Source organism: Sapajus apella, unplaced genomic scaffold, assembly GCF_009761245.1.
Source record: "Sapajus apella isolate SASKATOON/1434 unplaced genomic scaffold, GSC_monkey_1.0 scaffold30, whole genome shotgun sequence".
Taxonomy (NCBI): Eukaryota; Metazoa; Chordata; class Mammalia; order Primates; family Cebidae; genus Sapajus; species Sapajus apella.
The window spans coordinates 21892318-21916786 of NW_022436970.1; the positions used below are offsets into that span (position 1 = coordinate 21892318).

Consider the following 24469-nt stretch of genomic DNA (forward strand, 5'->3'; position numbering starts at 1 on the left):
TAAGCGAGACCCACTTTGTGTAAAAAGATAAATATTTTAAAACTCTCGTAAATTCAAACTATAGTGACCAAAGGCAGGTGGGTGGCAGGGGGAGGGGGAAGGAGGGAGAGAGGAAACGGTTAGAGAGAGACGGAGGAACATGTTCACTGTTGGTTTCGGTGATGGTTTCGCAGTGTAGACACGTATCAAGATGTATCAAACTGCACACTTTAATTTGCGACACTGCGCCGCAGCTCAGGTGACAGTCGGGTCGCTTTCCCGGGCGCGGCCGGCCTCGCCACCCCGCGCCCGGCGGCTGCGCTGCCTGTGACTGTTACCATTTCGTGCAAGTGAGCGCAGGAAACAACATACAAGACCGACACACGTGAAACGGTCCATTTTAACGCCCTGCCCCCAGGAAAAGGAACGTTACCGACTGCTGGCCAGGTCGTGCTCCCAGTCCCAGGTGGCGGTTCCGGGTTGGGCTCCCAGGCCTTCGCAGCGCTAGGGCGGCGCGGGCAGGGCCGCGCTCCAGGCCCTCCTGGGGCCCGAGGTGACGCGCGCACGCGAGCTCGCGGACACGCACGAGGCACCCAGGCCACGGCGGCGCCCCTCCTGGGCCCGCGGCCCGGCCCGGTGACCCCCGCGCTCCCCTCCGTCCGCGAAGGCCCCGCGGCGTCGCGCATGCGCCCCGCGCCGCCCCCGCCCCCACCGCGCCCGCGCCCAACGCCCCCACCACGGCCCGCGGGCCATGGAACCCGCCGAGGCCGGCGCGGTTCGAGCGCTCCGGTGCGCGCGTTCGGGCGCCTTACCCCCGTGAGCCCGGCGGCGCTCGGACCGGGCCGCCCGCCGCCGGGCCGCTCCGCCCGCCTCCGCCGCCGGCCGGGCGCGCCCCCGCCCCAGTGCCCGCGCGTGCGCGCCCCCGCCGCCGCGTGTGAGTGTGAGTGTGAGTGAGTGTGAGTGGGTGTGGGTGCGAGCCGGGCCGCCGACGATGCCGCGGGGCCGCCCCCCGAAGCCCAGGGAGAGCAAGGCGCGCGGCGACTCCGGTAAGGCCCGCGGCCGCGCCCTCGCGCCCCGCCGGCGGCCGGTGCGGGGCCCGCGCCCTGCCAGTCCCCGGATGCGGCGCGGGGGGCGCCGGGAGCGGCGGGGCGGGGGCGGGGGCCGCGCAGACCCGGGCCGCCGCCGCCGCCGACTGGCCGGGCGGGCCGCAGCGCGGGCGGAATGATACGGGCGAGTCGCCGCCCGGCCCCTCCGCGCGCTGGGCCTACTTTCCTGGGCCGGGCGGCGGCTGAGGCGGGAGGCGGGAGGCGGGAGGCGGGAGGCGGGAGGCGGGCGAGGGCGCGGGCGGCCGCCTCCTCCGCGCGCCCTGCCCCCGCCGGCCCGCCCGCGGTAAACTTGAGGGAAAGTGGCCGCCCCGCGTCCCGTCTAGGGGCAGGAGGGCCGCGGGGCCGGCGCCGGGGAGGCGGCCTGGCCGGAGCCCGGGCCTGCGGACGCCGCGCCCTCCGCGCCCTTCCCGGACGGCGCCCCCGCCCGGCCCTGCGCGGCGCCGGCTGACCCGGGGACGTGGGGCTGGGCCCACAGGGAGGCCGTGGAGTTCGGGGTCGTGCACACAGTAGGCGCCATTGTTGTCTGGGAGGCGCAGGGTCGTGCGCACAGTAGGCTCCAGTGTTACCGGCGGAGCGCTGTAGGTCGTGCACACAGTAGGCGCCATTGTGATCCGGGAGGTTGAACCCTGAGCCTCTGCAGAGCGCCGTAGGTCGTGCACACAGTAGGCGCCATTGTGATCCGGGAGCTTGAACCCTGAGCCTCTGCAGAGCGCTGTAGGTCCTGCACACAGTAGGCGCCATTGTGATCCCGGAGCTTGAACCCTGAGCCTCTGCAGAGCGCCGTAGGTCGTGCACACAGTAGGCGCCATTGTGATCCGGGAGCTTGAACCCTGAGCCTCTGCAGAGCGCCGTAGGTCGTGCACACAGTAGGCGCCATTGTGATCCGGGAACTTGAACCCTGAGCCTCTGCAGAGCGCCGTGGGTCGTGCACACAGTAGGCGTCAGTGTTGTGTGGGGAGCGCTAGATCGTGTACACAGTAGGCGTTAGGAAGTGTTTTCCGCACTGATTTATGCTCCGTGGTACCTTGCTAAACTCATGAAATAACTCGGATTTTGTTTTCCAAGGAAGGAGAAAGGCCCAGAATTTAAAAGCAGGCAAAGCGACAGCAGCGGGCACCCCCAGGCCGTGGCCGTCCCGCAGGCACGGGGATGGGCCTGCTTTCCGCCGCAGCCCGGGGCCTGAGGAGTGGACTCCCCCGCGCGGGAGAACGGGGCGCCCTCGCCGGTGCTGCGGGTCCCAGGTCGAGGGCAGTGCGGTCGGGGGGCGCCGCGCCTTTTCCCGTGGGCGCTGTGGTTCCCCCGCAGGCCTGGTCCCTGGTCCCGGTCACCCGGCCAGCTGGAGCGGCGCCCCGCGTTTGGAAAGGGTTCTGAAGGGGCTCTCAGGGGGAGTCGGTGGATTGTGCCTTGACTTCCACTGATTTTTATTTAACTGCTTAGCTTGGTGACTCAGGTGTTCCCCTTTTCTTGGGGATGAGTAAACTGAGGCTCATGAAAGAGCTTGTGACCAAAGAACAGAAGTGCCCCGGAAAAAGGTTGGGCCTGGAAACGACGAAGGATTCTGTGAATTTTGCGTTTAGGAAGAAAGAGGTAATGGGTAGGAATGGACGTAAACGCACTCATAGGCCACACCGAAGCAGGCATTCTTGTCGTGATTGCACTCGGTAGGGGTCACTCACACGCACGCGAGGGAAACATGGACGTGGCCGACAGGTGTTTGAATGAGCGCTCACACACCTCATGGGCCTCTGGCTGCCGGAGAGAGGTTGGCTGCACCGTGACCCAGGTATGCAGATTTCTAGTTGGGTGACAGCAGTGCTCAGAATTTTTGTGAATGGTTGATGCTGTCTGGAAGGAAGCCTTTGTTGCCCATCCCACTGTTCTGGCCTTGATCTTAACTTGTTAGATGTTTAATATTTTTGTTTTGTTAATATGCCTTCTGCCAAAAATATTGTAAGGTGCAGTGTCTTAGTTGGAAGAAGGCTTAGCATAGAGAAAGCATGTAAAATTTCCGCTGGTACAGGCGGGGCACCCATTCCTCCAGTATCCCCGTGTCACCCATGGTCTCCCTGTCCACCTGGTGTTTCCCCTCAAGCCTCAGGAATTACTACTCCATTTCTCTTATCTCCCAGCACACTTCCTAATTTAGTCTTGCAGCTTCTACCTCGGGAAGGTGTTAACTGTGGGCCCCACCTCTTTCCATCTGCAGCGGTAGCCCCTGTCCCGGCCGGCCGGAGGCTGCAGGAGCCTCTCACCGCCCTGCTGTCGGCGTGGATGATCTTGTTGAATGTAAATCAGATGGCCACACCCACACCCTGATTAAAACTCTGCGGTGGCTTCCTCATCCCTGGAACAGAAACCCACATCCCACAGGATCCTGTGGCTAAGGCCTTGCCTGGTTCTCATTTCTCTTTCCTTCCTCTGGCATGCAGTCTTTTGAGTTCCTTCATGCCACGTTAGTTTTTGTCTGGGGGCACTTGCCATTTCCTAGACTGAGAAACACCTTTTACTAGTCTGTGGCTCCAGGTGCTTCAGTGTCTTCAGAGAGGCCTTCCTCAGACCTGCTTAAAAGCAACCTTTCCCTTCTTAACACCAGTCCTCCTTTAGCAAAGTGGTTCTCAAACTGTAGTTCGTGGACCTCTCGGGGTTCCCTGAGATTTCAGATTCTGTAAGGTAAATACCATAATGTGACTAAGCCTATTAGGCTTTTTCACTTGGTTAACTTTTGTACTAATCGTACGAAAGCAATTGTGGGCACAACTGCTGACACCTTAGCACGAATCTGGATGGTGGTGGCAATACCTGAGTCATGCTGTGTTATCTTCATGGATCACAGTCAAAAAGAACAGGTTGCACAAGAGAGAATGCAGAGTATATATGACAATCCAACTGTCTTTTATTCATCGAGACATTAAAAAGATTCCTAGGCTGGGCATGGTGGCTGACACCTGTAATCCTAGCACTTTCGGAGCCTGAGGTGGGTGGATCACGAGGTCCAGCGTTTGAGACCAGCCTGGCCAACATAGTGAAACCCCCCCTCTACTAAAAATACAAAAAATTAGCTTGGCGTGGTGGCAGGTGCCTGTAATCCCTGCTACTTGGGAGGCTGAGGCAGGAGAATCACTTGAACCTGGGAGGTGGAGATTGCAATGAGCCAAGATCACGCCACTGCACTCCGGTCTGGGCAACAGTGCGAGGCTCCATCTCGGAAAAAGATTTGTAAAAATAAAAACCATTCTTACTATTTTTGAGGAAGACATATTTTTTCATAAAACAATGTTAAGATGTAATAGACGTTTTAAATGAATAAATGTTTTAAAAATTGCATAGTTTTAACTTCTAATAGGATAAACATCAATAGATATAATTTACATAAGCTAAAAAGTCTTTGAGGGCCTCTTTATATATATATTTAGTGGATATATAAAATATATATTTTTTATAGATATGTTTTATATATATATATGGTGGGGGAGAGGGAGAGACAGACAGACAGGGTCTTACAGTGTTGCCCAGGCTGGTCTTGAACTCCTGGGCTCAAGTGATCCTCCCACCTCAGCCTCCCAAAGTTTTGGGATTAAGAATGTCTAAAAGGGCTGGGTGCGGTGTCTCATGCCTGTAATCCCAGCACTTTGGGAGGCCTAGGCAGGTGAATCACGAGGTCAGGAGATCGAGACCAACCTGGCTAACATGGTAAAACTCCATCTCTACTAAAAATGTAAAACAATTAGCTAGGTGTGGTAGCACACACCTGTAGTCTCAGCTACTTGGGAGGCTGAGGCAGAAAAATTGCTTGAACCTGAGAGGTGGGGGTTGCAGTGAGCCGAGATCTGAGATTGCGTCATTGCACCCTAGCCTGGGTGATAGAGCAAGACTGTCTCAAAAAAAAAAAAAAAAATGTATAAAAGGGTCCTGAAACCAAAATGTTTAAGGAACATTGCTCTATGTGTTACTGTGCTAATCATGATTCTCATAATTGAAATGGTTTTATTTTCTGTTACTCCATTATGAATATTATTCCTAAGAATATTGCAAGGGATGTAGGGATTTTTTTTTTTTTTTTGAGATAGAGTCTCACTCTGTCACCCAGGCTGGAGTGCAGGGGAACTGTATTGGCTCACTGCAACCTCCATCTCCTGGGTTCAAGCAATTCTCCTGCCTCAGCCTCCCGAGTAGCTGGGATTACAGGCAACCACCACCGTGCCTGCCATTTTTTTTTGTTTTTAGTAGAGATGGGGTTTCACCATGTTGCCCAGACTGATCTCGAACTCCTGACATCAGGTGATCCGCCCTCCTGAGCTTCCCAAAGTGCTGAGGTTACAGGTGTTAGCCACCACGCCCAGCCGGGATGTAGGGATTTTTACAGATAAGGGAATCAAGCTCAGAGCGGATACCTGAATTTATTTATTTATTTATTTTTGAGTTGGAGTCTCACTCTGTTGCCTAGGCTGGAGTGCAGTGATGCAATCTCAGCTCACTGCAACCTCCACCTTCCCAGTTCAAGCGATTCTCCTGCCTCAGCCTCCTGAGTAGCTGGGATTACAGGTGTGAGCCACCACACCTTAGTAATTTTTTTGTTTTTTAGTAGAGATGGGGTTTTACCAGTGTTGATCAGGCTGGTCTCCAACTCCTAACCTCAAATGATCCGCCTACCTTGGCCTCCCAAAGTGCTGGGATTACAGGTGAAAGCCACTGTGCCCAGCCTGGATACCTGATCTGGAAGGTCCACCCAGCTAGTGAGTGGCAGAGTTGGGAACTGATCTCCTTTTTAGTCCAAAGCATGCATTTTAGACCTGTCATGGTGGTTCATGCCCATAATCCCAGCACTTTGGGAGGCTGAGGCCAGCAGATCACTTGAGGCCAGGAGTTTGAGACCAGCCTGGCCCACATGGTGAAACCCTTTCTCTATTAAAAAAAAAAAAAATTAGCCAGGCATGGTGGCGGGCACCTGTAGACCCAGTTACTTGGGAGTGCTGAGGCATGAGAATTGCTTGAGCCCAGCAATTCTGGGTGGAGGTTGCAGTGAGCCGAGATCACACCACTGCACTCCAGCCTGGGTGCCAGAGGGAGACTCAGTCTCAAAAAACAAGAAAAATGGTGTGCATTTTAGTGCTCTGCCTTGATGGATATAAAGCCCTTCATGTGGATTAATTCATGTATTCAACAACCATTTTTAAAGCACTTCTGTGACAGGTGAGCCCTGTGCTGGGGTCTAGGAATACAAAGCCGAACAAGAGACATGATCTCTAAGTATCCTTATAATGGTAGAAATAGTGTTCATGGTGACAGATCAGGCACTTGAAGTCTAGGCTTCCTGGAGAAAATGATGTTAAAATTGAAACCTAAAGAAACGAATAAGGAGAGGCCCAAAGAATATTAGTTGAAGTAGTCGCTCGATAAGGACAGGAGAAGTGAGCCTCATGGGAGGGGGCAGCATTCATTCAGCACTTGCTGTGTCCCTAGCACACTCCTGGGGATAGGATGAGTGAGATATGCTTTTTTGTGTATCATAATTCTTTTAGCAATAGTGTGACCTTAATAAGGAATAATGTGACCTTGAAGGAAACCACATTTTGGAATCTTGTATGACTTCCATCTGTTTTTTCCAATGGAATGGTACAAAATTTTTCTTTTTAGCTTGCTCCGTTACTTGGCCTCATTCTATTTCTTTTTCCTTTTGGAGGGATATTTATAATACTTAGTTCGTTTCTAGAGAGCAGAGACAGGCAGACCGTGAGCCCAATGTATAAACAAATCTTTTACTGATTAGATTACCAGTTCAAGAATTTTAGATTTTTTTGGATGAATTCAGGAGCCCAAGGGGAGGGCGCCACAGCAGAAGCTAGGGGTAGTAGGACTTTAACTTTTTTTTTTTTTTTTTTTTTTTTTTGAGACGGGATTTTTTTGATCTACTTAAAATAGTAACTTTCTAACAATATCAGGTATCTATCTAAGGATGAAAGGGTCCACTCTCCTTCACTGAACTTTTTAGGCAGGCAGAAATTTAGAGTATTTATTTATTTATTTTGGAGATGGAGTCTTGCTCTGTTGCCCAGGCTGGAGTGCAGTGGCACAATTACAACTCACTGCAACCTTTGCCTCTCAGGTTCAGGTGATTCTCCCACCTCAGCCCCTGGAGTAGCTAGGATTACAGGAACGTGCCAGCGTGCTCCGCTAATTTTTTGTATTTTTAGTAGAGATGGAGTTTCGTCATGTTGGCCAGGCTTGTCTTACACTCTTGACCTCTGGTGATCTACCTCCCTAGGCCTCTCAAAGTGCTGGGATTACTTTAGCTTTTTAAGAGGCAGGAGGCAGCTGGAGCTCTAAGACCCTTAGGCTTAACTTGCTTCATGGAGACAGCTTCTGCTTAAAATAGTAACTTTCTAACAATGTCAGGTATCTATCCAAGGCTGAAACCCTCCACTCCCCATAGTTGAACTTTTTAGGTAGGCAGAAATTTGAAGAATTTATTTATTTTGAATTCAGAGTCTTGTTCTGTTGCCCAGGCCAGTGTGCAGCGGCATGATCTTGGCTCACTGCGACCTCCGCCTCCTGGGTTCAGACAGTCCTCCAGTCTCAAGTCTCCCAAGTAGCTGAGACCACAGGCACATGCCGCCATGCCACCACACCTGGCTAATTTTTTGTATTTTAGTAGAGACGGGGTTTCACCGTGTTACCCAGGCTGGTCTCGAACTCCTGAGCTCAGTCAATCTGCCCACCTTGGCCTCCCGAAGTGCTAAGATTACAGGCGTGAGCCAGCGTGCCCAGCCTAGAAATGTAGAGTATTTAGTGTTTTGAAGGAAGTATGATCAGATAACCTATAAAGATTTTATAATCCTGGTGTTGAGTAGTGACATCACATGGGTTCAAAGTCTTGATTTTTCACGAAAAACAAGATTGGGAGAAGCCATAGTAAACCATAATTCCTTATTAGACAAAGTCAATCCCACACTTTTGGAATGCTTATTATATTTCACGGCCTTTATGTTGTCTGTGTGTACAGAGATAGTATATCTTTGATTTCAAGAAAGCAGTGTTTTTCAAGCTATTTTTTGTCATAGAACTTTTCTTCACATGAAGTATCATGGCAAGGCCTGGAACAGGGCTCTCACTTTTGGCAGCTCATGCATTATGGAATCTCCTGGGGGAGCTTTTTAAAGATCCCAGTGACCAGGCCTCACCCCAGTCCCATTCCATCAGAGCCTGTGGGGTGTGTGTGTGTCGGAGGGGATCACCGGTGCTTTTCAAGTCCCCCAGCTGACTCCACTGTGTGTCGAGGCTGAGAAGCAAGGCCTGCAGCAGAGCTGTCAGGTTGAAGAGGTCAGGGATTTAGAGAGAGCCTACTCTTCCGAGGTGCCTTCCCCTAAAATTTCTCTCAGCATAGTTGGAAACTATTGCTTTCGTGGACTAAAATTAAGAATGTATGCGATCTAATAAACTGCCATGAACAAAGACTCCATGCTCCTAATATAGAAGTCAAAACCTCACGTCTGTGGGTGAGACAATCATGCAAACTAGTGAAGCCCTTAAAGGTAACAGGTAGTGGCAATTACTCGCCTGCTCTAGGGACTGGGCGAATGGCAGAGCTCTTATTTTGTTCAAAGGAGCAGGCTCCCACTCCACTCCATTTGGTTATTGCCATAGCTTATGATTTCTTCTTTTTAGTGTTTTTTTTTTTTTGAGATGGAGTCTTGCTGTTTCGCCTGGGCTGGAGTGCAGTGGTGTGATCTTGGCTCACTGCAACCTCCACCTCCTGGGTTCAAGTGATTCTCCTGCCTCAGCCTCCTGAGTAACTGGGACTACAGGCACGTGACACCATGCCCAGCTAATTTTTTGTATTTTTAGTAGAGATGGTCTCGATCTCATGATATTGTAATTTGCCTGCCTCGGTACAGGTGTGAGTCACCACGCCTGACCCTTTTTCATTTTTAATTGAGACAGGGTCTTGCTCTGTCACTCAGGCTGGAGTGCAGTGGCGTGATCTCAGCTCACTGTACTCCTCCTCTCTGGCTCAAACCATCCTCCCACCTCAGTCTCCTGAGTGGCTGGGACTTCAGTCTCATGCCACCATGCCCGGCTAATTTTTGTGTTTTCTGTAGAGATGGGGTTTCACCATGTTGCTTAAGCTGGTCTCAACCTCCTAGACTCAAGTGATCCCCTGCCTTGGCCTCTGGAAGTACTGGGATTCCAGGCATGAGCCACTGGGCCCAGCCAGCTTATGGTTTCTAAGAGAAGCCAGAAATATGTCCATTTATTTGAAGCCTCTTCGTTGGTACATTTAAGTGACTATTTTAGTGAGGAAAAAGCACCTGCCTAGGAAAGTGCACACGTTTTAGGTGAAGAGCTTCATGAGATTTTCTGTGAGCCAGCACCCCGAGCGTGTTTGTGCCCCTTCCAATCACTGGTCCTCCTCCCACTGTCTTGGCTGGCTTCTGATACCTCATGTTAGCTTTACCTGTTTTTGAACTAAATTGAATTTATAGTATGAAACCATTTTTTCTCTGGCTTTATTCATTCAATATTTTTATGAGATTATTCCTGTTGCTGTACAGCAGAACTGTGTTTATTTTGAAAGGGATATAGTATTCCATTATATGAACCTACCAGAATTATTCTTCTACTCTTGATATTTGGGTTATTTCCAGTTTTTTGGCTATTTTGAATAAGTGTGGCTACAAACTTTTCTGTATTTCTGGGCCACAGTGGATACAGCCAGCCAGTGACAGTCCTGGCTTCCTCTCCTACCAGCGGGGCATGAGAGTGCTTTTGTTCCCAGCTCAGCAACACCTAGTATCACCTCTCCCAGGGGATCCAATCTTTTGGCTTCCCTGGGCCATATTGGAAGAAGAATTTTCTTGGGCCACACATAAAATACACTAACACTAATGATAGCTGGTGAGCCAAAAAAAAAAAAATTGCAAAAAAAATCTTAAAATGTTTTAGGAAAGTTTACAAATTTGTGTTGAGCCACGTTCAAAGCTGTTTTGGCCTGGGCCTCATGTGGGCCATGGGTTTAACAAGATTGGCCTGTGCCTTTATTGTTTAGCTGTTTTAGTATGTGTAGTGGTATCTGTTTGATTTTGATTTTGAGTTTTATGCTAATATAGTTTTTATGTTTGTCAGCCATTTGTTCTTTTTTGCTAAGCTCCTGTTTAAGACCTTGGCCTGTTTTTCTACTGGGCATACATATTTTAAAATTAATACTTTCTTCCCCCCTTCTCACTACTGCACTTGTCTAAAAAAACAAAGTCTGAAAAAAAAAATTAATACTTTCTTTTCTAGAGCAGTGTCAGGCTTACCCAAAATTGAGCAGATAATATGGAGCAATACTGTGGAGATATCTTGTCTCTCCTCACAGTTTCTCATATTACTAACATATTGCATTAATGTATTAAGTTTAGCCAGGGTTGATACATTGTTATTAACTAAAGCCCATAGTTTCCATGAGGATATATTCTCTGTTTTGTGCATTCCATGGTTTGGACAAATGCATAGTGTCTCATATCTGCCTTACAGTGTCATACAGAATAGTTTAACTGCCCTTTGTTCCCTCTATTCATCCTTCCCTTCCCTGACCAAGGGCAACCACTGATATTTTTATTGTCCATATCATTTTGCCTGCCCCAGAATGTCACATAGTTGGAAGCATTCAGTATGTAACTTTTTCAGGTTGGCTTTCAGTAGCAACATTCATTTTTATTCCTCCATGTCTTTTCAAGGCTTAATAGGTGTTTGATTTTGCTGCTGAATAATATTCCACTGTATGGATGTATCACATTTATCCTTTTACATTTTGGACATCTTGGTTGCTTCCAGTTTTTAGCAATATGAGTAAAGTTGCTTTAAATATTTGTGTGCAGGTTTGTGTTGGACGTAAGTTCTCAAGTCATTGGGGTAAATCCCATGGACTATGACTGCTGGATTCTAAGGTAAAACTATATTTAGTTTTTTCTAACAGGCAGCCAAATTGTTTTTTTTATTTTTTTTATTTTTTTTTCTTTTGAGACGGAGTTTCGCTCTTGTTACCCAGGCTGGAGTGCAATGGGGCGATCTCGGCTCACTGCAACCTCCACCTCCTGGGTTTAGGCAATTCTCCTGCCTCAGCCTCCTGAGTAGCTGGGATTACAGGCACATGCCACCATGCCCAGCTAATTTTTTGCATTTTTAGTAGAGACGGGGTTTCATCGTGCTGACCAGGATGGTCTTGATCTCTTGACCTCGTGATCCACCTGCCTCGGCCTCCCAAAGTGCTGGGATTACAGGCTTGAGCCACCGCGCCCGGCTCCAAATTGTTTTCCAAAGTGGTTGTACCATTTTGTACCAGCAATGAATGAGAGTTTCTATTGTACATCCTAACCAGCATTTGGGATTAATTAGCTTTTTGAATTTTAGCCATTCCTTTAGGAGTGTACTGGATATCTCATTTTAATTTGCAGTTTTCATTGTATGTTTACTTTTCAACATATGATGTTGAGCATCTTCTCAAAGGCTTATTTGCCATCTGTGTGTCTTCTTTGGTGAAGAGTTGTATGCTGTTTTATTATTGATTTGTAGGAGTTCTTCATATACTCTGAATGAGTTTTTTATAGTCTCCTATTCATTCTTTTAAAGATACCTTCTGTTAAACAAGTTCTTAATACCAATTTGTCACTCCTTTCCTTTAATACTTTTGGGATCTATCTATTATCTAAATAATATTTGACAACTGTAATATTTTCCTATGTTTTCATCTAGAGGCTTTATTGTTTTACTTCTCACCTTTATTTTATTTATTTGAGGCAGGGTCTTGCTCTGTCACCCAGGCTATAGTGCAGTGGCGTGATCTTGGCTAACTGCAACCTCTGCTTTCTGGGTTCAAGTGATTCTTGTGCCTCAGCCTCCAAGTAGCTCAGATTACAGGTGTGCGCCACCACACTTGGCTAATTTTTTGTATTTTCAGTAGAGATGGGGTTTCACTGTGCTGGCAAGGCTGGCTTCCAACTCCTGGCCTCAAGTGGCCCACCTGCCATGGTTTCCCAAAGAGCTGGAATTATAGGCGTGAGCTGCTGCACCCAGCCGTATGTCTCACCTTTATTTTAACACTTCCATCTGAAAGTGATTTGAAAAGAGAAAGGTCAGGACTTCTCCTGACCAATTAATATCTGCACTATTTGTTGGAATTACCATATTTGTCTATTTTTGTATACAGTTGCAAATCAGGTGAGGAATTGTTCTGTACCTGCTTCTTTTCCATTGTTTTTTGTTGTCATTGTTGCTGTTCCTGGGTAGTCCATTTCATGCTGTCTTAATTAGCTATTCTGAGTCTTGGTATCTAGTATAGGAAATGTAAGTCATCTACTTAGTTTTAAATTTTCGTGATCATCTTGACAATTGTTGGTATTTTTCAATTTCATGTAGATTTTTGAATCAGTATATATGTTTTCATAAAAAAAACTTGCTGGAATCTTGATCAAATTACATTGACTCTATCCATAATATGGGTGGAACTAATATCTTTGCAACCTTGAGTCTTTGAACCTGAACATGATCGCTCCTATCATTTCTTTCTCATTATCACCTCTCAGTAATGTTTTGGGACTTCAAGATAGAGGACTTATACAAATATTGTTAAATTTACTCCTAGATATTTGATGTTTCCTGAAACTATTGTTGATAGCATTTTTAAAATTTTATTCTCTATATGTTACTTGTTTATAGAAATAAAATTGGTGTTTAAAAATTGATATTCTAGCCAAAGTCTTTTACATATTATTTGTGATAGTTTATCTGTAGATTCTTTTGGAATTTTCTCTATAATCATATTTGTAAATATCGACAGGTTTATTTCTTCATTTCTCATCTTTGTCATTTTTGTTACTTTTTTTTTCTGGCTCATGGTACTGGCTAGGATCTCTTTTATCATGGTGAATAAATGTAGTGAATGATGGATGTTCTTGATTTGTTCCTAACTGCAGGAGGAAAATTATATTATTAACTAGGGGTTTATTGCGGTTTTTTTTGGGGGGGGGTACAGGTAGATATTATTTATCAGATTACATAAGTTTTATTTCTGTTTTGGTAAGTGTTTTTATCATGAATGGGTCTTGCATTTTATCATGTTTATTTTGTATGTATTGTGGTGATCATGTGATTTTTCGTTTATATTTTGTTGATAGGGTGAAATACATTATTTTTCTAATGGTAAGCCAAAGTTATATTCCTGGGATACAAGCAAACTTGTTATGATGTTATCCTTTTTTTGTATATCTGGATTTCATTTGCACATACTTAGGAATTTTATATCTGTGTTTATAAGCCACATTGGACTGTACTTTTATGTTTTTATATTACCATTCTCAAGTTTTGATACCAGTATTTTGCTAGCTTCATAAGGTAGGTTGGGAAGTCTTCCTTTATTTTCTTTTCTCTGTAAGAGTTTATAATGAGGTTGACATTATGTTGTTTTAAAATCTTTGGTAGAATTCCCTGTTCGAATCATTTGGGCTTTGAGAATTCTTTGGGGAAATTTTATGTTATTTTTAATTTTTAAAATAATTTAAAAAATAGACATGAGGTCTCGCCATGTTGCCCAGCTTGTCTTGAACTCCTAGGCTCAGGTAGTCCTCTCGCCTAGGCCTCCCAAAGTGCTGGACTTACAGGCAGGAGCCACCATGCCTGGGCCTTTTGGGGAAACATTTAAACTGCAGATTCAATTTATTTAATATGTATAAGACAACTCAAGTTTAAAATTTGTGTCAGGTTTGGTAAGTTTTGTTTGTAAGAATCATCTAATATTTTAAGATTTATTAACATAACATTATTCATAAGTATCTTTTATTATCTTTTTATGACTATAGGCTCTGTAGTGATGGCCGTCCTCTTTTCTCTGATGGTGGAGATTGTGCTTTTTCTTAGTTTTTTTCTTAGTCATGACAGGGTTTATCAATTATAATAATTTCAAAGAGCCAAGTTTAGACTTTCAATTCAATTAATAGATGTTTGTTTTATATTTCTTTAGTTTCTTCTCTTTATCATTTTCCTCTTCCTACTTTCCTTAGGATTTTTTTTTTTTTTCATTTCAAGTTTTAATGAAAGCTTGTATATAAGATTACTTTATTTGTACACCTTCTCAATTGTTTCCTCCTTGTATTTGCCCTTTTCCTTTTCTACTTGGCGAGATTTGGCTTTCTGTTCAAAGATCTTTCTGTGTTCCTCGTCCAGTTTTGGCCTAGTGATAACCCCCTTGCTGGGTGAATGCCTGCATGGACAGTTGTGCCATTAGCCTTCTCCTGCTGCACCCGTTCAGTGGAGAGGACATACTTCTTCCTGTAAACCTGGACTACTTTGCCAGTTTGCCGACCTTTATAGTGTCCTCATACAGCCTGAATTTCACCATCCTTTCGGATGGGCATGGATCGAACATTGTACTTCTCAGCTCTTTGGAAAGAGGGGAAGATACAAGGTGCATTGAAATGCCTTTTGTGGTTTTGCTTTGGTCAGAAGTCAAAAGGGATTGAACTTCATTTTGGTTGCTCTCACTTCAGTGATGGGCGCAAAAGGGAAAGGAACTACATGCTGTTTCCGGTTTTGTGCCTACATTTTATTTTCTGTTTTTTTTTTTATTTATTTTTTTACCCCCAGCTTCTTGATGTGGATACTTAACTAATTTTCAGCTTTTCTTATTTTCTAATATATACATTTACAATTGTAGGTATTAAGGCTGTTGGCACTTCTATATTTTTAACTGTGTCCACCAAAGTTTGATATGGTTTATTCTTATCTTCACTAAGTTCAAGATTATTTTCTAATTTCTACTGTGATTTCTTGTAAGATATTGAAAAAAATGTGGCCTAATTTTAAAACTACCTTCATTGTCATTGATTTCTAGTTTACTTGGGTTGTTGTCAGAGAACTTACCTTGAATTATTTAATCATTGGAAACCTTCTTGAGTCTTTTCATGTTCTCTGGTTATAACTGGTAAATGTTTGACGTGCATTTGAAAATAACATATATCAATTTTTTTTGTCACTTAGAAAAGTGTATTAAATATTAAATTCTCCTATGATAGTAAATTTGTCTATTCTTATATTCTGTCAATCTTTTTATTTTGAAGCTACATTTTTAACCATACAGATTTAAAGATCTTATACTTTCCTGATATGTTAACTGTTTTTATCTTTATGAAATAAATCATGCTGTATATCTAGTATGATGTTTGCTGTAAAGCCTCCTTTGTTTAATATTGGTACACCTGCACCATGACTACTTTGGTTAATGTTCTAATAGAATTTCTTTTTGCATTCTTTTATAAATGTGTCCCTCTGTCCTTATATGTAAGTTGTATCTCTTGCAAGCAGCCTATAGTTAACTTTTCTAAGTATGGCCTGATAATCTTTGTCTTTAATTGATATCTGATTTTAAGTACATTTAAGCCTGTTTTGAGACATCGTTTTCTGCTTGATTCATCATTTTATGTTCCATTTTCTTTCTTGCGTTCTATTGGCTCAGTATTTTTAAATGCCATTTATACCTCACCATCCATTAGCCTGCTATTTATACATTCTTTATAATTTTTTTCTTTGAGACATGGTCTCACTCTGAGTTGCCCAGGCTGAAGTGCAGTGGTGCAAACATAGCTCCCTGCAGCCCCAAACCCCCAGGTGCAAGTGATTCTGCTGCTTCACTCTCCCAAGTAGCTGGGACTACAGGTGCGCACCACCATGCCTGGCTACATTTTTATCTTTTATTTTTTAAAGACAGGATCTTGCTATGTTACCCTTAAACTCTTGGCCTCAAATTTTCCTCCTGTCTTAGTCTCCCAAGTAGCTGGGACTGCAGGCGTAAGCCACCATTCCTGGCCCTTTTCACCTCTTGATAGTGCCCTTTGATGCATGAAAGTTTTTTATTTGTGTGTTTATTTATTTTGAGACACAGTCTCGCTCCGACACCCAGGCTGGAGTGGTGCCATCTTGGCTCACTGCAACCTCTGCCTCCCAGGTTCAAGTGGTTCTCGTGCCTCAGCCTCTGGAGTAGCTGAGATTACAAGGAAATTCTACCATCTCTGGCTAATTTTTTTTTTTTTTTTTTTTTGAGACACAGTTTTACTCTTGTTGCCCAGGCTGGAGTGCAATGGGGCGATCTCAGTTCACTGCAACCTCTGCCTCCCGGGTTTAAGTGATTGTCCTGCCTCAGCCACCTAAGTAGCTGGGATTACAGGCATGCGTCACCATGCCCAGCTAGTTTTGTGTTTTTAGTAGAGATGGGGTTTCTCCATGTTGGTTAGGCTGGTCTCAAACTCCTGACCTCAGGTAATCTGCCCTCTTCGGCCTCACAAAGTGTTGGGATTAGAGGCGTGAGCCACCATGCCCAGCCTCATTAATTTTTGTATTTTTAGTAGAGATGAGTTTTTGCTATGTTGGTCAGGCTGGTCTTGAACTCCTGGCCTCAAGTGATATGCCTGCCTCAGCCTCCCAAAGTGCTGGGATTATAGGCATGAGCCACAGCGCCCATCCTTCACAAAAGTTTTAAATTTTAACGAAGTATAATTTATGTTTTTTTCCTTTGGTTATTTGTAGCTTTTGGTGTCAGATTTAAGATACTGTTGCCAAATTCATAGTTATGAAGCTTATGTTTTTCTTCTAAGAGTTTTATAGTTTTAGTCCTTAAATTGAAGTCCTTGATCTGATTTAATTTTTGTGTATGGTGTGAGGTGAAGGTCTGAATTCTTTTTTTTTTTTTTTTGAGATAGAGTTTTACTCTTGTTGCCCAGGCTGGAGTGCAATGGTGGGATGTCAGATCACTGCAACCTCTGCCTCCCAGGTTGAAGCAATTCTCTTGCTTCAGCCTCCCAAGTAGCTGGGATTACAGGCACCTGCCACCATGCCTGGCTGGTTTTTTTTTTTTTTTTTATTTTAGTAGAGACGGGGTTTCACCATGTTGGCCAGGCTGGTCTTGAATTCCTGATGGAGGTGATCCACCTGCCTTGGCCTCCCAGAGTGCTGGGATTACAGGCCACTATGCTCAGCCTTTATCTTTTGCCTGTGTATATCCACTTCTGCTAGAACTATTTATTGAGGAGACTATTCTTGCCTCATTGAATGATACTGCCATTCTTGTCAGAAATCAATGGATAATATATATGTGTGTTTACTTCTGGACTCTCACCAGTGTCTGTCCTTTTGCAAATTTCATACTGTTTTGATGTGGCAATGATACTCTGTGTCAAGACACTTTAAAATGAATACATAGCCATTAGAATTAGTTATTTGTGTATCACTTAAAGACACCTTGAAAATTGCTGGTGGTACCTGTCAGAAGACACTGCATATTTTTAGGAAATACGTACTTTTGCATCACTGGACAGCAAACTAGGCTCAAATACTCAACATCACATTTATCAGCTTAAAAATGCTTGGCAGACAACATTCAGTAGATGGGTTAAAAATATATGGAGTGAAGTACATTGATCTTGGGCACAGTAGTGAGAAAGAGACAACTGTCTTTATTGTGTTAATTTTCATAAAATGATTATTTAGGAGAGCAACCAGTCTTTCCATCCCATGACTAAGACAGGGCCTTACCAGCTTTAGGGAGATTATGGTTAAGTAAACATTAGAGATTTTTACTGTAGAAAATAATGTATAGCTATATAAACCTTTAATGCCTTTATCACTCAGGGACTTCACTGTGGCAGGAGGAGTGCTGTGATGTGTGGAAAGTCGTGGAAATTTCAGGGATTGCAGTTGTGATGGCTGTGATTCCAGATGGAGTCATAGTTTACGATTTAGTGCAGGAGTTGGCAAGCATTCTTTCTGTCAAGGGTTATATGGGAAATGTTTTAGACTGCATAGGTTGTATGACCTCTGTTGTACATATAGCAGATCTGAGTAGTTTCAGTGAACCCTTGTGTACCAAAAAGGCTAGACCATAGTTACTTGACCCCCCAATCTAGAGGAAAAGACAGGAAGAGAAAACAAGTTATGTATTATAGCCCTTGACTTTTGAGTAAACTATATTGATATATAATATACAGAGAAGAATAGAAATTGTGGTTGGCTCAATGAATTTTTCGCAAAGAGAACTCACTTATGTAGGCAGCACCCAGATTAAGAAAGAAGACATTGGTGGCACCCTAAGAAATCTTCATTAAGCTCCATCCCAGTAAGGACCCTCCTCTTTGCTACTAGCCACTTTTCCTGATTTCTAACAACAAAGGTTAGTTTTGCCTATTTGTTGACCTTTTTAAATAAAATGAAACCATACAGATTGTTTTCTTACATCTGGCTTCTTTTGGTAAAAATGTGAGATGTGTCCATGTTTTTGTGCAGAGCAGAAGTTTTCTCATTCTCACTGTTTGGTAGTATTCCATCATAAAAACTGCTCTAACGTATTTGCCCATTCTGCTGTTGGAGGGCATTTGTGTTTTTCGTTGCTGCCCGTTGTAAATTGTGCTACTATGAATGTTTTAAACATGGCTTTTCGGTGCACATACATACACATTTCTGTTGGATTTGTATTATCCAGTGCAACTGCTGGATTATAAGTATTCATGTATTTAGCTTTATTTGATGCTGCAAAATAGTTTTCAAGAGTTGCCATAGCAATTTTCATGCCCTCTGGCAGTATATGAGATTTCCAGTGACTTCATTTCCTCATCAATCCGTGGTGTTGTCTTTTTAATTGTAGCCATCTGATGGGTGTGCGCCTTAAAAAGTATTTTAAAAGTTATTTCACATTTATCATATAACTTGAATCTTAACAACCCTGTGAGTAGGTGGGACAGAAATCATTACCCTTATCTTTGGGTACAGAATCAGGCTGGGGAAGTTTATTTGGCTTGCTGGAGACTCACAACTCATAACTTGGCAGGAATGAGGCTCACCCTCAAGTCTTCTGACTCCAGGTGCTTATTTATCAGTGTCTTCCCAGTCTCTGCCGTGTAGCCATATTTTGATGTACAGATACCCACCTTTGAAGTTGCATGTTTTATTGGAAATGGGGACAGAGTCTCAGAATGGGCTCTTCACAGTTCTCTGTGGCGCTCTTTGGCTCTACTTGGTCTAAAAGTAGATAAGCGTGTTGTTTTCATGTCCACACAAATCGTATGTTTATAGAGGTGAAAATAGAATAATGGCAGTGAACAGAACAAGAAATTTTACTACATATGGAAAATTAGTTTTTTTGCATTGTCAACAGAAGCACTCTGCTTTGCAGTATGCTGCTGGATCATTTTCAGAAAGACCCTGTTACTTTTAGATCCTCAGCCTAGAATTCTTAAGAGTTCTGGTTAAAAGTGAGGCTATAGACACTTGAGGTGTTATTTTATTATAATTTAATATGCTGTTGTTTTGTTTAATTTGGATAATGTTTATGTAGTGCCTGATCATCCATCTTTCCAAGTTTACCATCTTTCTTTTTTTTTTTTTTTAATATATATATTTTTTATTGCATTTTAGGTTTTGGGGTACATGTGAAGGACATGCAAGATTGTTGCATAGGTACACACATGGCAGTGTGATTTGCTGCCTTCCTCCCCATCACTTATATCTGGCATTTCTCCCCATGCTATCTCTCCCCAACTCCCCACCCCCTGCTGTCCCACCCCTATTCCCCCTCCCGCCGACAGACCCCAGTATGTGGTGCTCCCCTCCCTGTGTCCATGTATTCTCTTTGTTCAACACCCACCTATGAGTGAGAACATGCAGTGTTTGATTTTCTGTTCTTGTGTCAGTTTGCTGAGAATGATGGTTTCCAGGTTCATCCATGTCCCTACAAAGGACACAAACTCATCGTTTTTGATGGCTGCATAATATTGCATGGTGTGTATGTGCCACATTTTCCCTGTCCAGTCTATCATTGATGGGCATTTGGGTTGGTTCCAGGTCTTTGTTATTGTAAACAGTGCTGCAATGAACATTCATGTGTATTGTCCAAATAGTAGAACAATTTATAATCCTTTGGATATATACCCAGTAATGGGATTGCTGGGTCAAATGGAATTTCTATTTCTAGGTCCTTGAGGAATTGCCACACTGTCTTCCACAATGGTTGAACTAATTTACACTCCCACCAACAGTGTAAAAGTGTTGCTATTTCTCCACATCCTCTCCAGCATCTGTTGTCTCCAGATTTTTTAATGATCGCCATTCTAACTGGCGTGAGATGGTATCTCAATGTAGTTTTGATTTGCATTTCTCTAATGACCAGTGATGATGAGCATTTGTTCATATGTTTGTTGGCCTCATGTATGTCTTCTTTTGTAAAGTGTCCGTTCATATCCTTCGCCCACTTTTGAATGGGCTTGTTTTTTTCTTGTAAATCTGCTTTATTTCTTTGTAGATTCTGGATATCAGCCCTTTGTCAGATGGGTAGACTGCAAAAATTTTTTCCCATTCTGTTGGTTTCCGATTCACTCTAATGACTGTTTCTTTTGCTGTGCAGAAGCTGTGGAGTTTGATTAGGTCCCATTTGTCTATTTTGTCTTTTGTTGCCAGTGCTTTTGGTGTTTTGGTCATGAAATCCTTGCCTACGCCTATGTCCTGAATGGTTTTGCCTAGATTTTCTTCTAGGGTTTTTATGGTGTTAGGTCTTATGTTTAAGTCTTTAATCCATCTGGAATTAATTTTAGTGTAAGGCATCAGGAAGGGGTCCAGTTTTTGCTTTCTGCACATGGCTAGCAAGTTTTCCCAACACCATTTCTTAAATAGGGACTCCTTTCTCCATTGCTTTTTTTTTGTCAGATTTGTCAAAGATCAGATGGTTGTAGATGTGTTGTGTTGCCTCCGAGGCCTCTGTTCTGTTCCATTGGCCTATATCTCTGTTTTGGTACCAGTACCATGGTGTTTTGATTACTGTAGCCTTGTAGTATAGTTTGAAGTCTGGTAGTGTGATGCCTCCCTCTTTATTCTTTTTGCTTAGAATTGACTTGGCTATGCGGGCTCTCTTTTGGTTCCATATGAAGTTTAAGGTGGTTTTTTCCAGTTCTGTGAAGAAGGTCATTGGTAGCTTGATGGGGATAGCGTTGCATCTGTAAATTACTTTGGGCAGTATGGCCATTTTCACAATATTGATTCTTCCTAACCATGAACATGGAATGTTTCTCCATCTGTTTGTATCCTCTCTTATTTCGTTGAGCAGTGGCTTGTAGTTCTCCTTGAAGAGGTCCTTTACGTTCCTTGTTTGTTGTATTCCTAGGTATTTTATTCTCTTTGTAGCAATTGTGAATGGCAGTTCGTTCTTGATTCGGCTCTTTTTTTTTTTTTTTTTGAGACAGAGTTTCGCTCTTGTTACCCAGGCTGGAGTGCAATGGCGTGATCTCGGCTCACCGCAACCTCTGCCTCCTGGGTTCAGGCAATTCTCCTGCCTCATCCTCCTGAGTAGCTAGGATTACAGGCACGCACTACCATGCCCAGCCAATTTCTTGTATTTTTAGTAGAGACGGGGTTTCACCGTGTTGACTGGGATGGTCTTGATCTCTTGACCTTGTGATCCACCCGCCTCAGCCTCCCAAAGTGAATTTGGTTCTCTTTAAGTCTGTTATTGGTGTATAGGAATGCTTGTGATTTTTGCACATTGATTTTGTATCCTGAGACTTTGCTGAAGTTGCTTATCAGTTTCAGGACATTTTGGGCTGAGACGATGGGGTCTTCTAGATATACACTCATGTTGTCTGCAAATAGAGACAATTTGACTTCCTCCTTTCCTATTTGAATACACTTTATTTCTTTTTCTTGCCTGATTGCTCTGGCTAGAAGTTCCAATACTGTATTGAATAGGAGTGGAGAGAGAGGGCATCCTTGTCTAGTGCCAGATTTCAAAGGGAATGCTTCCAGTTTTTGCCCAACCAGTATGATACTGGCTGTTGGTTTGTCGTAAATAGCTTTTATTATTTTGAGATACGTTCTGTCAATACCTAGTTTATTGAGGGTTGTTAGCATAAAGGGCTGTTGAATTTTGTCAAAGGCCTTCTCTGCATCAATTAAGAGAATCATGTGGTTTTTGTCTTTGGCTTTGTTTATGTGGTGAATTACGTTTATAGACTTGCGTATGTTGAACCAGCCTTGCATCCCCGGGAGGAAGCCTACTTGATCGTGGTGGATAAGCTTTTTGATGTGCTGTTGCAATCAGCTTGCCAAAGATTTTTGCATCTATGTTCCTCATGGATATTGGCCTGAAGTTTTCTTTTCTTGCTGAGTCTGTGCCGGGTTTTGGTATCAGGATGATGTTGGTCTCATAAAAGAATTTGGGAAGGATTCCCTCTTTTTGTATTGTTTGGAATAGTTTCGGGAGGAATGGTACCAGCTCCTCTTTGTATGTCTGGTAGAATTTGGCTGTGAACCCATCTGGACCTGGGCCTTTTTTGGGTGGTAGGCTCTTAATTGCTGCTTCAACTTCAGACCTTGTTATTGGTCTATTCACGGTTTCGACTTCTTCCTGGTTTAGGCTTTGGAGGATGCAAGTGTCCAGGAATTTATCCATTTCTTCCAGGTTTACTAGTTTATGTGCATAGCGTTGTTTGTAATAATCTCTGATGATGGTTTGAATTTCTGTGGACTCTGTGGTGATATCTCCTTTATCATTTTTTATTGCATCTATTTGATTATTCTCTCTTTTCTTTTTTATTAATCTGGCCTATCTGTTTTGTTGATCTTTTTGAAAAACCAGCTCCTAGATTTATTGATTTTTTTGAAGGTTTTTTTGTGTCCTCTATCTCCTTCAGTTCTGCTTTGATCTTAGTTATTTCTTGTCTTCTGCTAGGTTTTGAGTTTTTTTGATCTTTCTCCTCTAGCTCTTTCAATTTTGATGATAGGGTGTTGATTTTAGATCTCTCCTTGCTTCTCATGTGGGCATTTATTGCTATATATTTTCCTCTAGAGACTGCTTTAAATGTGTCCCAGAGATTCTGGTATGTTGTGTCTTTGTTCTCGTTAGTTTCGAAGAACATCTTTATTTCTGCCTTCATTTCATTGTTTATCCAGTCAACAGTCAAGAGCCAGTTGTTCAGTTTCCATGAAGCTGTGCGGTTCTGAGTTAGTTTCTAAATTCTAACTCGATTGCACTGTGGTCTGAGAGACTGTTTGTTATGATTTCCGTTCTTTTGCATTTGCTGAGGAGTGATTTACTTCCAATTATGTGGTTAATTTTTGAGTAGGTGCGATGTGGTGCTGAGAAGAATGTATATTCTGTGGATTTGGGGTGGAGAGTTCTGTAAATGTCTATTAGGTTTGCTTGGTCCAGGTCTGAGTTCAAGTCCTGGATATCCTTGTTAATTTTCTGTTTGGTTGATCTGTCTAATATTGACAAAGGGGTGTTAAAGTCTCCCACTATAATTGTGTGGGAGTCTAAGTCTCTTTGTAAGTCATTAAGAACTTGCCTTATGTATCTGGGTGCTCCTGTATTGGGTGCGTATATATTTAGGATCGTTAGCTCTTCTTGTTTCATTGATCCTTTTACCATTATGTAATGTCCTTTGTCTCTTTTGATCTTTGTTGGTTTAAAGTCTATTTTATCAGAGACGAGAATTGCAACTCCTGCTTTTTTTTGCTCTCCATTTGCTTGGGAAATCTTCCTCCATCCCTTTATTTTGAGCCTTTGTGTATCCTTGCATATGAGATGGGTTTCCTGGATACAGCACACAAACGGGTTTTGGCTTTTTATTCAATTTGCCAGTCTGTGTCTTTTGATTGGGGCAGGTAGCCCATTTACATTTAGGGTTAATATTGTTATGTGTGAATTTGATCCTGCCATTTTGATGCTAGCTGGCTGTTTTGCCCATTAGTTGATGCAATTTCTTCATTGTGTTGATGCTGTTTACTATTTGGTATGTTTTTGGAGTGGCTGGTACTGGTTGTTCCTTTCTAAGTTTAGTGCCTCTTTCAGGAGCTCTTGTAAAGCAGGCCTGGTGGTGATGAAGTCTCTGAGTACTTGTTTGTTTGCAAAGGATTTTATTTTTCCTTCACTTATGAAGCTTAGTTTGGCTGGATAGGAAATTCTGGGTTGAAAGTTCTTTTCTTTAAGGATGTTGAATATTGGCCCCCAGTCTCTTCTAGCTTGTAGGGTTTCTGCTGAGAGATCTGCTGTGATCTGATGGGCTTCCCTTTGTGGGTAACCCGACCTTTCTCTCTGGCTGCCCTTAGCATTTTCTTCTTCATTTCAACCCTGGTGAATCTGATGATTATGTGCCTTGGGGTTGCTCTTCTTGAGGAATATGTTTGTGGTGGTCTCTGTATTTCCTGGACTTGAATATTGGCCTGCCTTGCTAGGTTGGGGAAGTTTTCCTGGATAATATCCTGAAGAGTATTTTCCAGCTTGGATTCATTTTCTTCGTCACATTCAGGTACACGTATCAAACATAGATTAGTTCTTTTCACATAGTCTCATATTTCTTGGAGACTTTGTTCATTCCTTT

The 24469-nt window shown here is 43.6% G+C and overlaps 1 protein-coding gene across 3 annotated transcripts in view; it reads left to right on the forward strand.

Annotated features, from left to right (window-relative positions):
• Positions 1-877: 877 nt before the first annotated feature.
• ZNF236 (zinc finger protein 236) overlaps positions 878-24469 on the forward strand; it is a 155078-nt gene continuing 131486 nt past the window's right edge. The window contains exon 1 of one of the 3 annotated variants that reach the window (XM_032293893.1): positions 878-1025. In XM_032293893.1, coding sequence (XP_032149784.1) covers positions 971-1025 — 55 coding nt within the window. In that variant the 5' untranslated portion in view covers positions 878-970. Of the gene's footprint in view, positions 1026-9225; positions 11012-17002; positions 18277-24469 lie in introns of those variants that run through there. The other 2 variants (XM_032293895.1, XM_032293897.1) reach the window with 2 other exon arrangements.